The sequence below is a fragment of the Zootoca vivipara genome, chromosome 5 (assembly GCF_965207765.1).
Source record: "Zootoca vivipara chromosome 5, rZooViv2.hap1.1, whole genome shotgun sequence".
In the NCBI taxonomy this organism is placed as follows: domain Eukaryota; kingdom Metazoa; phylum Chordata; class Lepidosauria; order Squamata; family Lacertidae; genus Zootoca; species Zootoca vivipara.
The window spans coordinates 56,651,024-56,669,244 of NC_142588.1; the positions used below are offsets into that span (position 1 = coordinate 56,651,024).

Consider the following 18,221-nt stretch of genomic DNA (forward strand, 5'->3'; position numbering starts at 1 on the left):
CTCAGACCAACACGGCTACCTACCTGTATCCAATAATTTATTTATTCATCATATAATTTGTTTCCAGAATTTTGTGGTAAATGGGCAAATCCACTTGCCACTCCCCTCTCAACACCTGCTTTTAAAAAGCTAATCTTGTTGATCCTCAGTTCTACTAACATTTGAACTTGTTTTGGGATTTGTTTCCTAATTTGTTTATAAAAGACAATTTATAGGATGAGATAATGGTACTAGTGGGAAGTGTGCTTGGGTCCTGCTTACTGGCTTCCTATGGGCATGTGTTTGGCCACTGTGACAACAGGATGTTGGACATGATGGGTCATGGGCCTGACACACTAGGGTCTTCTTCTGTTCTTCAGTGTGAGACGATTACCATATATAAACACAAATGATGCTACCAGGATTGGGGAACCTGTGGTTCACCAGATACTGCTGGACTCCAAAGTAACATCAGTTTCAGCTAGCATGGCCATTGGTCAGGGATGAGGGAAGGTGTAGTCTAACATTTTTTGGAGGCCCACAGGTTTCCTGTCCTCTTCCTAATCAGTCACAAAATTGTGTTATCAGCTCTTGACATGGAGTTAGCAATAGTGCTTTATGTACTTGTGTACCATGAAGATAACGGTACTTGGTACATGCAGCTTCTCCTATCATTTCAGTGATTCTTCTACCTGTGAAAGGCAACAGGCCCCCTAGCATTTCTAGGCAAGAATATCAAAGAAAGTGATGAAATGTAAAAAGATGTGAAATTTTACTTCAGCTCTTCAGAATGTATCTGATTAGAGGCACAACTTTTAAGAAAGAAAATTTCAGTTCCTGAGCTTTGCTTTCTGTTGTATTGGAAATCAAACTGCACTACAAACTTGTCATCTTCCTGCTCAATTCAATGCATGTAGGATTATAGCAGGCATAGGCAAACTCGGCCCTCCTGATATTTTTGGGACTACAACTCCCATCATCCCTAGCTAACAGGACCAGTGGTCAGGAATGATGGGAGTTGTAGTCCCAAAACATCTGGAGGGCCAAGTTTGCCTATGCCTGGGCATTTTAGTTTTAGACATTTCCATTAGAAGTTACTTTTCAGTATGCTGCTTTGACAACAGTATTTCTTGTTGCACTTTGGCTATCCTATTTCTCACGCCCCCCCTGCAAGAGCTGATTTTAAAAAAAATTCTGTTCTTTCCTTTCCTTTCCTTGAAAGTGTGAGTGCCAAATACGTGGCAAGAATCTAGTTGATCGATAGATGATATACAGCAGTGTTTGGGCTTTTGCCCCCCACCCACTAATTCCTATAAAATAAAAACTGGGCTATTGATTGTATGACAGTCTTTGGAACCTCCTGCCCTACGAGATGGTGCTGAAGTCTGGAATTTGTGGAGGCTGTATGACTGAATCACGTACACCTACTCCTTGCTTGCATTGAGAAAGTCAAGACTGCAAACAAACCAGTAGCTGAGGAAGAAACTGCTTTTCTCAGTACATCATTCATGTGGGAGGATCATCAAATGCAGGCGTGACCAGACAGGTTCTTCTTGTATATCGTCCTGTTCTGGGTGGCCTTGCTAAAAAGTCAAATGCTGCCCATCTCATGTGACTCTGTTAGTGTGTCCTTTCAGTGACTGATATGAAGAGGGCACTGCTGTCATGGGTTGTGTGCCTGTGCTTTCTCCTGGGTGTTTGGGTATTTGTGGCCTCAAGTGTTGCCAGAGGCTACAATTTCCCTTTCCACAGGATTAAAAAGGAACAAAAAATTCCTTCCAGTAGCACCTTAGAGACCAACTAAGTGTCATTGGTATGAGCTTTTGTGTGCATGCACACTTCTTCAGATACACTGAAACAGAAGTCACCAGACCCTTATATATAGTGAGAGGGTGGGGAGGGGTATTACTCAGAAGGGTGGTGGGAATGGGTGATTGGCTGATAGGTGTGGTAAACCTGTTGACGACTGCAATTGGTCTTACAGGAAAAAGCAAGGGGTGAGATGGCTAAAAATAGCTTTATCATGTATAAAGTCATACCTCGGGTTGAGTACGCTGCGGGTTGCGTACTTTCAGGTTGCGTACTCGGCGGACCCAGAAGTGTTTACTTCCGGGTTCCGCCATGGGCGCATGCGCAGAAGCGTTCTGTGAGCTTCGCCCGTGCGCAGAAGCGCTTTATCGGCGCTTCGTGCACGCGCGCTATTGCCACTCGGGTTGAGTACTTTTCGGGGTGCAAACAGCACCCCAGAACGGATAGAGGTCAAAGAGAACAACAATTACCAGACCTTTAGAAGGCATCTCAAGGCAGCCCTGTTTAGGAAAGCTTTTAATGTTTGATGGATTTCTGTATTTTAATGTTTGATGGATTTCTGTATTTTAGAATTTCTGTTTTGTTGGAAGCCGCCCAGAGTGGTTGGGGGAACCCGGCCAGATGGGCGGGGTATAAATAATAAATTATTATTATTATTATTATTATTATTATTATTATTATTATTATTATTGGGTACTCAACTGGAGGTACCACTTTAATGAGATAAGAATCCATTGTCTCTATTCAGAGCAGGTCTCTCCATGGTTTTAAGTTTGGTAATAAGTTGCAATCAGCAACTTCTCTTTCCAGTCTATTTCTGAAATTATTTTATAATAAGACAGCTACTTTGAGATCTTGTATAGAATATCCTGGGAGACTGAAGTATTCTCCTACTGTTTTCTCTGTCTTGTGATTCATGATGTCAGATTTATGTCCATTTATCCTTTGGCCTGTTTGTCCAATATAGAGAGCTGAAGGGCACTGTTGGCATTTGATGGCATACACAATGTTAGAAGATGAGCAATTAAATAGTTCTGAGATGGTATGTTTGATGTTGTTGGGGCCAGTTGTTCTTCAACAGTGACTGGAGCAGATGGAGGCGAAGAAACTCTTGATGGCTGCTTAGGAATTGCTTTATGCCCCCCATCACTTCTGAGTTATGGAGCATCTCAGTTTCCAAGGCAACTGCCAAGTTCTTCCTCCTTGAAACAAATCTTCAGAGTGGTAGTAGTGGAAAAGCCAAGGGAGCGGGGAAAAGGAGATTGTAAAATCCTTAATCCTTATCAGGTCCAAATCCTGTGAGGGACTCTGTAAGTGCTGCACAAAAGCAAAGTTTCAATAAAGCGTGGCTTCTTTTTCCACTTCAACACTGAAGGGTAAATGCTGCACCCAATGAAACTCTTATAAATCCCATTAACGAAAAGCCAGAGGCTTACCTACTGGGCCTATTGGGAAAAGAAATACCGAAATTGAAAAAAAAAGAATTTTCTTGTATGCGATCACCGTAGCTAAGATAGTAATAGCATCTAACTGTAAAGCTAAAAAACTGCCTACCAAAGAGGAATGGATTCTCAAAATGAATGAATATTTAAAATTGGCTAAATTAACAGCATCCATACGACAGCAGTCAAATCAAAAACTAAAAAATGAATGGCAATGCTTTGATGATTATATGACAAAATACTGCTGTAAAAAAGACATGCTAATATGCTTAGGCTAAGAATGCAAATGCATCTAAACAATAAATTATCAATGACATACCCTGTGGTATGTATGTATATAGAGAAAATAAAAACAATCAGAATGCAATGATAAGGGTAAAATCGATTCTAGAGAAGACGGGTAGTGGTGGAGGGAAGTTAAACAGGGTGGTGGGTTCATTTTATTTTGTTAATGTTTTTTCTTCTTTTCTGAATATTGTATAATGATTTAATGTTTCTTTTCTGTTATGTACCATTTCTTTATTATTATTATTAAATTGTATGACAGAAAATATACTGTAAATTTAAAAAAGACTGCCAAAAAAAAAAAATTACTGGAGGAAAAAACAGATGAGGAGGTCACTTACTGGCATAGAGGAAATGCGTGGACTGACTTGATTCAAACAGGAATTTATTTGGGCAATGAGCTTGTGGGAATTTGATTTGGGGTAATGTTTCCATTATAAGATATATGTTATGGTATTCTTACATTATTGTATTCTTAGGTGGCACAAAATCTGTGCGTGGAATAAAATACTTTGAGGTTGGTGGAAAAAAGAAGAAACTCCTCTTTCTTTGTGCTTATTAAAGGAACATGCCCCCAAGATGGGGCTGATGCACATGCTTGTCACACTTTCACTGGTGTTTCCTCCAAAGAGGCATGTATACCAGTTTTTACATAGTATGTGCTCACTTACTGCCCCCAGAGTTTTGGGAGGCATTCATCTCTCTTCCTTCTTTGCATAAGTCCCATCTGTAAACATTGGTGTAAACATGACAAAGACATTTCTTACTGTGTGCTGAGCGATGAATGTTCATTGGTTCATCATCTAGATTAAGTGATTTTTCACCATACCACTTATAAAGATAAAAATTTTAGAAAACTTTATTTCTTTCTTTAAAAACATTACAGAGAAAACCATCAAACATAACTCCAACAAATTATAATACAATTACAGTACAAATGTTTCCTCATAACTCAGATCCCACAATAAACCAAATCTGAAGAAGAAAAGGACAGAAAAGAAAATAAAGAAAAGAACAAAAGAAAAGGAAAAACAAAAAAGAATTTTTTGCATCCCCCCCCCTAAAAAAAGAAATGTTTGCTGTGGCATAAGGAAATTCACAGAACCCTCCAAACCAAGTGATACCAGCTTACTATGTGGTTTGTTTTGTTCTTGTTCATGTTTTTATTGTGTATTTTGTATTTTTATCTTTTTTTTAATGCAATGAATTGTTCTGAGATCTATGGATGAAGGGCCGTGTACAAATTTAATAAATAATAAAAGTCGTCATCATCATCATTATTCTTTATTCGACCGTCAGTCAGAAAAGATACAGTGTATATTATTCAACAAATATACAACCTGACTTTCTCTGGATAGAGAGCTGAGCTGAGATAGGCATGGGGCTATGAGATATTGCCTTAAATCTACATAATAATAAAAGTGGGTTCTGCATCTCCTATGGGCCAAGGAGGTCCAGAGGCTGCAGTACAATATGTTATCCTTAAAGAGAGCCCTTGCATGCTAGGCATATATTCCACTGAGGTGAGGGTAGTGGGGAAGGAACATGGGCATAGCCAGGATTTTTGTTGGGGGGGGGGCAGGACCTTGTTAGGGAGGGCAGGGCTTTTGTTGGAGGAGTGTAGAACTGATGTGATCTGTTTCTATTGTTTTACTGGGGGGGGGGCAGCTGCCTCACTTGGCATGGGAAGGAAACAAAACTATTGTAGTGATGGACCACAATAGCCTGACCACCACCATGTGCAGGCTGGATTATTGCAATGCGCTCTACTTAGGACTGCTCTTGAGGTTTGGAAGCTGTAGCTGTTGCAAAATGCTGTGGCTCGACTGCTCACCGAGGCAGAATATCACCAACATGCAACTCCACTGTTGAAAGAATTTCACTGGGTTTTAATCAGCTACCAGACTAAGTTCAAAGTGCTGGTTTTTTAAATGTATAATTCCTCATACAACTTGGGATCACTTACATAGCTAATCACTCGCTGTTCTCTGTAGGTGAGGTCCTCCTGTAGATACCGGTATCATTTTATCGGGAGGTCCATTCCACGCAATGAAGGAATTGGGCCTCTAGTGTTGTGACAGCTACACTTTAGAATTCTCTCCTTAGACCAGCACAGTCTCTTCTTGGAAGCAGGAAGAATAAAATCGCTTCAACTCTTCTGCATTTTTGCACTGATGGCATGTTGACCCACATTGTGTTTATTCAAATGTTAATGCTTTTGTGCTCTCGGAGAGAATCACTCCTAACATTTGAGTACTATAAATGTCACACCCCTAGGAGAAGTCCCAAGAGGCTATGTTTTTCTGTAGCATGAAAAGATGGCTGTAGCATGAAAAGATAAGCACATTTTTATGAACTTGTCTGCGTGTAGGAATAGGAAAACATATGTTCATTCCATAATACAAACTAAGTTCCCACATTTTAGGAACCATCAGACAAGTTTAAATATATTTCTTTTAATACTTACAAGATCATCTGTGTTCACTAATTTAAAAGCATATTCAATATTAGTCATACACAAAGTAGACCCTTTGAAATCCGTGGAATTAAGTGAAGACCATTGATTTCACTTGGTCTACACTGAGTAGATGCTGTGGTGCTGCGGGTTAAACCACAGAACCTAGGGTTTGCCGGTCAGAAGGTTGGCGGTTCGAATCCCTGCGACGGGGTGAGCTCCCGTTGCTCGGTCCGTGCTCCTGCCAATCTAGCAGTTTGAAAGCACATCAAAGTGCAAGTAGATAAATAGGTACCACTACAGCGGGAAGGTAAACAGTGTTTCCATGTGCTGCTCTGGTTCGCCAGAAGCAACTTAGTCATGCTGGCCACATGACCTGGAAGCTGTACGCCGGCTCCCTTGGCCAATAACACGAGATGAGCGCCCCAACCCCAGAGTCGGTCACGACTAGACCTAATGGTCAGGGGTCCCTTTACCTTTACACTGAATATTGCTAATATTGGATATCACCAAAAGAATTTGCACTTGGGATAAAATGCATATTTATAGTGTACACTGCCTATAGAGTGTAAAAATATTAAGTGGTTTAGAAATGCTTTTAAATTATGTAATATATAGACATACCAGGAAAGCTGCTAATATAGTGGCGCACTCCATTGTTTCTTGAGACAGACAGATGCCAACAACCCGGAAAGCACTTTATGTACCGTATTAAAGTAAGAATTTGAGGGCATTTTAAATTTAGCCAATAGAGGGAGCCGTTAAATCTCACACCCAAACTGATTTTTTGGGAAATGAGCAGTTAGGCACTTTGAAGAGATGGCATTAGTTACAAAAAGTATGTTTTGTAATACAGTGCAGTATAATTTAGCTGTGCCATTGTGCATTTAAATCTGATACAATTTGAATAGTGCTACAGTGAGAGACAGGAGCTGCATTATGCCCTTCCCTAAGCAACACACACACACACCACACACACACACCACATTTTCATCTGCAGCTATGAGAGGTAGAAACTTGCTTTAACATTTAGAGTCTGGGCAAGATTATGTATTATTCTGGAAATATGAAATACTAATCTTTCAATGTCCAAAGAGGGTGTATGGCCCGGGGAGAATTCCAAGGGTCAGGTAGAGGGCCAAATTTGGACTCCAGGCCTGAAGTTATCCAGCCACATCATACAAGATTACTTCTTCGTATCATCCAAATACAAATCAAAGTCTGTGGATTAGCAGTTCTCTCCATAGTAACCATTTTGTTGTGGGGCTCCATCTTTGATAGATTCTTTTCTCTTTCTTTTCAGGCCCCAGAGCCAGTAGAAAATTGCACAAGTGAAGGAGAGTTTGAAGAAGACCGGAGTTCTTCGGTCCCAAGTACGTCAGAACTGGAGATTCGTGGATCGGGCCAAGAAACTGATGAAGACTATTTTGAGACCCAGTCACATCAGAGTGAATCACTGTCAGACATCAAGACAGAGCCTTATGAAAGTGCATCAGACTCAGAGTCTTTTGCCAGTGATGTAACAAGAGAAACCAGCCTGAGTTCATTCTGCCTTTCTGCAGAACTAGAGGAACCATGGCAGAAGTATGCTGAAGCAAAAGTAGAAAAAGCTCCTTCCAAGGCTGAGTGTGCAAGACATCTGGGATGTGTGCATAAGGAAGCAGGGGAACTGCCTTCACCTTTGCACATAGCAGCTGGCAAAGGTGAATTGGAAGTACAGGCAACAGACTCAAAATCGGAAGAGATCAAGGGAAATGGGAAAGTGTTACCTTACAGTATTACCCGCACAGGGTTTAACATTAGTAAAGAGGTCCTTGCGTCACAGACAGAGGCCTCATTGGTAGTGGAGGCAAAATCTGTTGACAGAGAGCCACATCTGCATATCTGCTCAAAAAATCTAGCTGAAGGTGCTGTTGGCAAAGGCAATAAAAATACAGAACGATCAGTGTTTGCTTGTCTCAGAGCAAACTCTGAAAACTCATTGACTTCCCTTGAGACTCAACATCCTCCTGCCCACTCAGAAGCTGTTTCAAGATGCAGTCTGCCTAATATTCACTTAGAAACAAACAGAACTTGTAAGAGAAACTGTGAATCATCCAAAGTTAGGTGTAAACAGGAGTATATACTGAACACCAAGTGCAATAGGAAGAATAGTATTGAGAGTCAGAAACCTGTAGATGCACTCTTACGTGACACAAAGCTGAAGGCCACGGGTTTACCATGTATAAAATCTACATTTCTGGTGCCACCCACGAAGCCAGGGATTGTTGAAATGAAATCATGGCACAGTTCACCAGGAAACATAAGTACCCAAGAGGTCAGGGAACATGCCAATGACTGTATTTGCATGGCTGATAAATTAAGTTGGTCATGCTCCAGATTACCCTTAGAAATGTCAGATTATGAAAAGGTAAGGGGCAATTTAGAAAGGTTTGGTGACTGCCCACAGAAGTCCTTCAAGATGGAAAAAGAGACAGGTATTGAAAAATCACTTCTTAATACTCATCTAGTCTCAAATAAGAACCAGTTGGCAACAAGATCCCACTGGGATACCAGTAAGAATTTGCATGATAAATCAAATATCTTTGGCCTTTCAACAAAAAGAGCAGATTCACTAGAGAATGATTCTTTGACCCTATCCCAGCTGCCATATCACTCAGAGGATCCTTCCAGACTGGCAATTCCTTCAACTTTGGAGTCTGTACCAGTAAATAAAAATGCCAAAATAGTACTAAGAAAAGATCAGTCCAAATCTGAGGGTGATATAGAAATTAACACATACCTTCAGAATCCTAGCTCTGAATCTGTCAACCATGATGTTATAGCTCAAGAGAATTATCTGGGTGGCTATAGCATGATAGATAAGTATGGCAATACTTACGACATCCATGCTTCCACTGTTAACACAGAGGTGAACATGGAGAGAAAATGCCTTGAAACGCAAAACACTGAGGCCTTTCTAGGGGCAGCTGAGATAAGGAACGATTCAGAATTTGGATTAGGTTGGGGAATGTTTGATGGGATTCTGACATTAAGTGGAAAAAAGGTCATGGGGGAACATGAGGAAACAGTGCTTCAAAACATGAGCAGGGCGTCTGATGCCTTAAAATGTCCTTCCATTCAGGAGAGAACAAATGTGCACCTCACGAGAATAGAAAAGAAGGATTTTTATTGTGGTGGTGGTTTTGGTGAAGATGTCTCTGCTTTTGAACTAACACCAACACCACATCACATTTGCCAGGAAGAAAAATCTGAGAATCTTTCAGAGTTAAAACCTCTCTTGATTAAATCTCTTGATCAAAAAGAACTACTGTCAAATAAGATGGATGGTGAGACCTATGTGGATGAATTAACCACTGAGACATTGGAACATGAGAACTCAGCCTCTTCTCTCAACACCATGATGGACACCACAAAACCACAGAAGACTCCAAATGCACAACCCAGTTGTGGAAATGAAATTCTGCCTGTACAGGCTATATCAGGCAGTGAAGATGAGTTCCCTGTTAGGATCTCCACCCAAGAAGGTGAGGAGGAAGCAGATGCAACGGGTCTTGATTTATCTTCAGTGCCTGCCCCTGAAATTCATACAGGAGCTAGTCTTGAGAACAATTTTCCTAGGACTAATTTAAATTTGGAAAGTACTGTACAAAGCTGGAAAGAAGAGGGATATGCAAATGGTTTGTTCTTAGAACCACTTGCCACTAATGCTGAGATACTGCTAATCAAGCCCTCCCGAGTGAAAGGTGACTCTGTCTTAGAATCGGTCCAAGTAGTAAACCTACAGTTTGAACCAGGAGGCTATACAGCGGCAGATGAATCTGTGACCAAAAATAGACAGCGAGACACTTGTGTTATCACTGCAGGAACACAGGAAATAAATAGCAATAGTGACCTGTGCCAGAATGTCATTGCTGGTGATAAGACCCTAGGAGATAGTGTCCATAGTAAGCAAATTATTGAAAAGGAAGGCACCAAACATTGTGATACAGCACATGGAAAAACAGGCTTTTGTGAAGGTTCTCCAAGCACAGAACTGAACAGGAGCTTTTCTGCTGAGGAGCCAAAGTGCATTAGCAGAGACAGTCAATGGAATCCAAGCACAGATATCTGTGACACTAATGTGAGAATGGACAGCCAAGATAATACCACCACAGGCCTAGATAATATTAGCATGGAGAGCACAAACAGTGAGGAGTTGAATGAGAACCTATTTAACTTCCTGGGTAGTAACAGCAGTTTCTACAAGGCAGTTCAGAGAAACAATAAGTCTGGGGCCACAGAGAAATCTTCCAAGCAGTATAAATTTTTAGCCTTTTCAAAAATGGCATCCTTCAGGAAATCTAAACTAATGTCTGCTGAAAATCAAGATAGTGTCAAGGCCAAGACAGAAACATTGGATGGAGATAAAGGGGATGAGGTAGAAGATGACTTGAAGTATATTCAAAGCAGTTCAACCAGCTCTGCTTTCCAAAGCAAGGAACGTTGCCTTGCAGAATATTTGGATGATGATGATGATGACTTGTTTTATGAGAAACCTGCTGGACTCTTCAACAGAATGAGCTTAAGAAAGGCTTCTGGCTCTGGCCGGATACTCTTGGAAGGTATGGGCACAGGTTCTTCTCCCATAATGACAAGAAGAAAGCACTCTGAAGGGAAAGTTTTAGGTTCTGTTGAGAATAATGAAAATGAGTCTGCGGAGTATCCTGAACTCAAGAAATCCTCATCTGAGAATGACTTTAAAAGAAACAAAAATATGGAGAGTAAAAGATTCAGGAGTCGGCTGGCCTTGGCCCACAGATCCTTCTCAAGTTTTTTTGAATCTAAATCTCTGGAGAAGGAAAATGCTGAACAGGGTCCAAAGTTTTCAGTGAAAAATGAAAAGGAAAAAGCCAAGTTGCACCAAACATCTTGGAAAGCATTTCTGAAAAGTAAGGAGGCAGATGGCCAAAAGCGGTTTGCCTTAAATAGTCCTCTTCCAACACAGCAGAGTCCTTGTTCCAGCAGGATCCCTGGCAGCTTTCCTAGAAGACCATCCAAGGAAAATCAGGAAGATTGCAATGGACAAGAGTTTATGCAATCAAGTGTGTCTAATGACTCATCTGCAGATGGTGGACATTCTGATTCCTCTGGGACTGGCGATTTTCTATCTATGGATACCAAGAGGAAGAATCAAGAACTGAATATAAGATGTCTGCACAGCCCAGATTGCAATGGGAAAGAGGAAACAATGAGCAGTGATGGAGATACATCTTTTGAAGAATTCTGGTTGAAATCTCCAATTAGTCCGATTGACCTGCAGTCATCATTTTCTCACTTCACTCCCTCTTGCCCCCAGTTGTCAATGTATGAACGTAAAGATATGCCATGTAGACCCATGAGTCCCAAGCCACAGAGTCCTCGAACTGGTTCTCAACGCAAGGGTTTCCATTACCCTGGAAGATTAAGTTCCACTTCAATGATATCTCTTGGAAACATCTCGGTGATTGATGGCAACTTGGAAGCACCTGAGAGGCCAAAGACATTGAAGCCTAGATCTAGTTTCTTGCAATCTATGCATTCATTGGATAATGACTACCTGAGAGAGGACAGTGGGATAAGCAGCCAGTCACAAATCAGCTTGGACACGACTTCTTCAGTGAGTGATATCATCAGAGATGAGGTGAGTTGCTTTGTGGTAGTGATGATGTGGTTTAGTTTTGAGAGTCTGGAGCGTGACATCATTGTTATTTATTTTTATTTATTTCTAAAAATCATTTCCATTCCAAACAAAGCCCATTTCTATATGCTGAGCAGTGAAATGGAATATAGAATGTCACACTCAATGAATCTACGAGTGCATACACAGAGACATATGGCATCAGAACTAATTATCTGTATAACTTTTCCAGAACTACATGCAAGCAGGACCAGGCCATCCTGCATACTAGTCTAAACCAGAGAAGTTAAGTGGCTAACCAATTGAGTCCATGTGTATGTAGTCATCATGAGACTGGTTTTTAAATCAGATTCCCCAAACATTGTGTCAGAAGAGGTGCCCATGTAAACCACAGACAAGGGGACAGACTTCATTTTAAATATATCTTGTTTGATTTGAAATTATGGTGGCTGACATCACCATTGTCTTTCAGTGGGCAGTGAAAGGTTTCCCTGCTGGTAACAAGGGTCCCTGTCTGACCTGGTGGTATAAGGTACATACCTATCTGTCCATCTAGCCCAGAACCCTTTTGATTGACAGCAGCACTCCAATGTCTCAGATGATAACTTTCAAGTTATCAGTCACCTGGTCATTTTTAACTTGAGATACGAAGGATTGAACCTGGGAACTTTTGACATGCAAAGCTTGTCATCTGAGCTATGGTCCTTTCTTCAAGGTTCATTATCTTGCAAATATATATGCATGTGCATCATACATTTAAAGGACCCCTCCCAAAGAATCCTGGGAACTGTCAAAAGTTGCTGGTAATTGTAGCTTTGAGAGGGATGAACTGCACTTCCCAGAATTAAAGTGTATGCTTTAAATATACTTTAAATGTACGGTGTCTACTCGGCTTCAGTCTCATGAGTCTGCCAAGGTCTGTGCCACATTGTTAGTGCAGTAGCAGTTGTATTGTAGTGCGGTCCCGTAGCTTAGCCTTAGGACAAAGAAGCACTAAAAGGAAAGTGATGGGCCAGCCAACTTTACTAAAAGAAAAGAAAACAAATAACCAAACCCACATATTATATTTAAACAACCATAATTTTTTTTGCTTCAAGGAATGATTGCTGCAGAGACTCACTGTGCTGGGATCATGATGGCAATTTTTATATTTCTATTATTAGTAGTAGTAGTAGTAGTAGTAGTATACCATCCATCATCCGAAGATCACAGGATGGTTCATAACATAAAAATAAAAAATGAGAACACAAAATGTGTAATAAAACAAAAACAAAAATAACCCAGTAATGCCCCCCTCCCACAGACACATTTAAAAGGCCATAGACTGTGAACCAGCCCAAAGCTTGGTTGAAGAGAAACATTTTCATCTGACGCCTAGAGATATGTAATATGACTGTGCCAGTGTTTTTGTGTAGTGCCAACTTAACATAGGTTCATGTGGAAAAATCACAAGGAGTAGAAAAATACATCTGGCTTGCACGTGTGAACACAGTCTTTGTCTCAGAGAATGGTGTGATCAGAGGGAGATGCTTCAGCATTCCTGGAGGAGGCAGGATTCTTTAAAAAAAAAGAGTGGCAGAAATTGAATTGCACCAGTCAAGTGTATGAAAACAAAAATCTGAAAGTTCCTAGAGGAAGGAAGCGTATTCATTTCACTGTGCCCTCTGGGGGCAATTTTTTGTACTGCAAGATATTCATGCTTGGATTTGCAGTGAGAACTGTGCCTGGATGGTCATGTGTCCTCCTGTAAATAGGGCAGTTCTTTATTTGAAGGAACCTTAAGAAGAAAGAGCAGGGGCCTTGAAGCACCCAGACAGCAAACTGAGCAGTTATCTGGTCACATTTTGTCACAGTCTTCCCCATTATGATGAGACGTGGTGTTGTTTTTATTCCTATTTAAATTATAGGAATTATTTCAAGATGTGTTGTACTCTTTTTTGGGTGATGCATTCCCTCTGATTTGCAGATGTGTAACTGGCACTTTCATATGGCACTGACCAACCCCAGCCCTGCACCAGGTGGTGGCTTCATGCACCTTCTCACAATACCCTGGGACTAGCAGTGCTAATGGGACTTGCCAGGGTCTTTGGTCTCTGACAGCTACTTGAGGGTGCTGACAACATGACTGTGATTCTTCCCTCAGTTTGCATGAGAACATGATTACTGACACTACCTGTTTATGCGGACCAGTGGACAATTGAGTTTCATTTAGCTTGAGATGTCCACTCTTAAAACATCTGGGTATCATTAGAAGCTCCAGTAGGTTGTATTTATAAGGCACAGTTGTTATTACTTTGAAGAGGGGCAAATGTAACATGACATTCCAGATTCAACATGGTTGTTTTATAGTCAGCTGCCCAGCATAGTCAAACGACAAAGATACAACATTTTTGTTTTGTTTTCACCTGTTACTTATAAAAACAGGAGAATATCCAACAAAGTCAAATCCTACCAGAAAAGAGACCAGGTGAGAAATGGGGTCTCCATTGCAGAAAGAGGTCTACTCAGATGCCACTATCTCCACCCTCACTCTCAAACATAGAGAGCAAGGCCTGGATACTTCCCTTCCATATTCAGGAGGGGAAAGCCAAAGAACATGCCCAGAGGAAGAGACCCAGACCCCTATACAAGCGTTTCAGCTTTGATGACACATGGATGGAAAGGAATCGGAAGAGGAAGCTTGTTAAAGAGGCACAGTCAGACAGAGAGATTGAATCAAGTAACCTCCCAGAGGATCATTTAAAAGTAAGGAACCAAAAAGAATATTGTTTCGTCTCTCTGGCTGCATCTCTCTACTGTTGTCTTCTCTCTTCAGGCTGTTCCTCTAATCAGTTCTGCTGCTTTCTTTACTTCTAACAGCATGTGGCAGTCACTTGTGCATTGAGACTCCTCAACACAATGGCTTATCTTTCATTTCTTATATCATGATTTGTTCACTAGTGATGGGGAGAGCAGGTTGAAGAGTTTACAGTTCTTTAAAAAAAATCAAAACTTGATGAAAGCTATCAGATACAGCCTTATTCCCCTTGGGTTAATACAAGGTGCCTTTGTTTTCCTTTCAGCTCCATCATACTGAGTCTTAGGGTGCTTCCAGGCAGGAATTTATTATGGAATTTGTGCTACCTGTTCATGCAAAATCTTGGCATTGTTTACATGGCATTGTCATTATCGAGATGCCCTTTTTTCTTTGTTTAATCACAGCATAGATGCATTCGGTCAAGCTCCACCCACTGGAAAGCCCACACCAGTGAACAATCTGTTTATCAGTTAATACCTCACCTTGGAAGCACCCTTATTGTGCAGCTGATACATACAAAGTTCCTTACACTCTTTATAATAACATTTCTTTGCTTTGCTCTTCCTCTCCCTTTTTCTGTCTAACCATACAGGGTCTGAAAACAACATTGACAATACAATATGTATTTTTAAAAAATAGGTAAATGCTTTTTCGGAGTCCCAGCTAAGTGTGTCCTCAATTACCCATTGCTACCTTTCTCTTTAGGTTAAAATGAGACCCTTCATTACTTCACCTGTGGCCTTTGAAGCCCTTCCTCTCAAGTTGCACCTCTATTCTCAGAGCACACCTACAGGATTAGACTGCGTGGGCTTGAGGCGGCGCATCTCATTTCCTGGTATGAGTACTGTTTAAATTGACACCTGATTTCTGACCAGCACATTATATTTACATTATATTGGCTCATTTTGAAATGGTTTGCCTATGCCATCCCCACCCTGTACTATTTTGTTTGTACTAGATATGGGTCTTACACCAGAGGCGGGGAGCCTGTGAACCTCCTGTTGGTGTTGGAGTACAGTTCCCATAATCCCTGGCTATTGGCCATTAGAGAGTCTGGAGGGCCACAGATTCCCCATGTCGTGTCAAGCTTTCATATGTAATCCTCATCTTCTTTGAAGTACTGTATTACTGTTGGCATTTCACTGCTTCATTTGAGGAGAAGTGACTTCCCTTCTATATAAGAGATATGTGATGAAATATTTTAGTGGAGATGGGTTATGTGTTCAACCTACATCTCTTTGACAAGAGTTGTCAGAGAAGCTATAAGCCTAATTTTGAAGCTTTGTTAGAAAATGAATGACAGCCCTAGGTGGCCCTGGATGAGAATTGTGCTAAAGTGATGACTTATACCAAATTCTCTATGTGCATTTTCAAGGTTTCTGGGTTCTGCCCCTTCCAGAGGGCTTCACATTTGAGAGAGGTGACATTACAAAGTGTCTCCTGCTGCTGTGGTGGTTTTTCCTGTGTATGGAAGGAAAGCATTTTGTTACCAACTCTTTATTCTGTAAAGAAAATCCACACATGTATGGCACAACTAGACAGATACCAAGAGTACATCATAAATTAGAGTTGGGGAGAAAGACATGTTATTCCTAGACTTGAGAAGAACACTTAGGGAAGTTTGTCAGAAAATTGGTTTCCCTGGAGATGCCTCACCTGAATATCCCAAACTGTTAGAATTCCTTTGTTAAATCAAAGATACTAAGGTATTGCCTTGATATGCCTTGCCCTGCTAGTCTTTTTCACAGAAGCCTTATGGGGAGACACAGTACATTACTTAGGGCCGCACCAAGTGCTCCTTCTCAAAATTGTTGCACAGTGAAAATGGAGCTTTGAAGGGGCACACACAACCCCTTGAAAACTTCCTAAAAACCAATTTCCATACAATTCACAATACTTCTTCTTTTTAATTAAAATTTATTAACTGCTGTTCATCAAGGTGGTGTTCAAAAAGTGTGACTAGGATTAATTCAGCAAACATTATAAATATATTTTAGAACCAGCAAATAACCATAACAAAGCACAACAAGACAAAGTGAAAAATGAAGAACAGCATAGAGTACAATCCCAATATTCTCTAAGGACGGCATTCCAAAGTCTGGGTACCACCAGATAGAAGGCCCTTTCCTTTGTGTCAACATAATGTATCTCTCTACTAAAGAGGGCATTTTGAGCAGGCTAGTATGGGGAAATGATTCCTTTGGGTAGCTGTGTCCTAAGCTGTTTAGGTCATTAAAGGTAAACACCAGCATTGTAAATTGATTTCAAAAGTGGATAGGCAGCCAATGTTGATCTTCCAAAATAAGGTGCCCATCAGAATTCTAGCAGCTGAGTTCTGCTCTAACTGAACCTCCAGTTTCTCTTTTAAGGGAAAACTCCATGTACCCATGTGTAACACATTACAGTACTCTAGGCAGGATATTACCAGAATAGGTATCATCATGAGTAGATTGTTCTGACTGCACAGTATAGCACAGTGACTCAAAACTCTTGTTTCTCCTCTGCTCTGCTGTGCTAGTGCTGGGGTTGTGGTACTAACAGCAGAGGGAATAGGATTTCGCCTTCTCTGTGTGATCTCAGACAATAAGGATTGGGTAAGGAATACAATGATATTACAGAGCCACCAAGCCAATCTAATTTGGATAGGTGGCCATCTTATTGCGGGTAAATAAAGTGAAGTTTTTCTTTAGGTTTAAATTGGTGTGGGAAGTTAATGTTCTCATTGCTGAGGCAACCAAGTTGCACATGAACTTGGTTGCCTTGGCAATGGGAGAATATTCACTCTCCCTAGCAAACATCTTTATGCCATTTGGACCCTTCCAAATACACCAACATTTTTTAAAAAAATGGAAGACAGTGTCCTGCTTTCAGCTCTGTTCTCATTATGCATTTACTGTTATCCTTGGACATGCACTTCCATTGTCAAAATACCTCAAATGCTATGCAGCCTAAATGATAACATGTAAAATAACAGAATGTGTGTTTTAATGAACCTCATTGGAAACTAGAATGCAGGGAAATGTATTAACTGCATCTTTTCCAACAGACAAAAATATGATGAACTATAATGAATGAAAGCAAGTGTGGTGTAGTGGCTAGAGCATCAGACTAGGACCTGGAAGACCAGTGTTCAAATCTCCACTAATACATGAAGCTCACCTTGGGCCGGTCATGGCTGTTCAGCCAAATCTACTTCGCAGGGTTGTTGTGGGGATTAAGTGAGGAAGAACCATGTGCACCACCTTGAGCACCTTAGAGAAAAGGCAGGGTATAAATGCAATCAATCAATACTGGAAGAACAAGAGATCAGAAATCCACTTCTTAATTCCTCCAGCTCAAGGGTGTGTTCTCTCAGTGACCTACAGTGATACTGTATTTGGACTTTACTATACAAAATGACTTAAGTTAGTAGTGAAATTTCCCAGTCTTTCATTATCTGTGATGCTGTTGATCAGGGGTAGGCAACCTAAGATGCGGCCCAATCGCCTTCTCAATCTGGCCCATGGACGGTCCGGGAATCAGTGTGTTTTTACATGAGTAGAATGTGTCCTTTTATTGAAAATGCATCTCTGGGTTATTTGTGGGGCCTGCCTGGTGTTTTTACATGAGTAGAATGCATAGCTGCCAAGTTTCCCGCTGAAAAATGCGGGATCAGCAGCGGTGTGGCACTGGAAGTTGCTTCTACGCATGTCCAGACATGCGTAGAAGCAACTTCTGGTGCCGGCGCTGCCCAATTTCCGGTGCCCAGACATGGCCAAAGCGGCACCGGAAGTCGCTTCTATGCGTAGAAGTGAC

The 18,221-nt window shown here is 41.0% G+C and overlaps 1 protein-coding gene across 2 annotated transcripts in view; it reads left to right on the forward strand.

The window, feature by feature from the left end:
• The window catches only part of ARHGEF4 (Rho guanine nucleotide exchange factor 4), a 160,378-nt gene that overhangs the window by 47,908 nt on the left and 94,249 nt on the right, over nucleotides 1–18,221 (forward strand). For both annotated transcript variants that reach the window (XM_035133510.3, XM_088670725.1), the window contains 3 exons: nucleotides 7,274–11,632; nucleotides 14,054–14,374; nucleotides 15,132–15,261. In XM_035133510.3, the coding sequence (XP_034989401.3) occupies nucleotides 7,274–11,632; nucleotides 14,054–14,374; nucleotides 15,132–15,261 (4,810 nt within the window). The remainder of the gene's footprint in view (nucleotides 1–7,273; nucleotides 11,633–14,053; nucleotides 14,375–15,131; nucleotides 15,262–18,221) is intronic.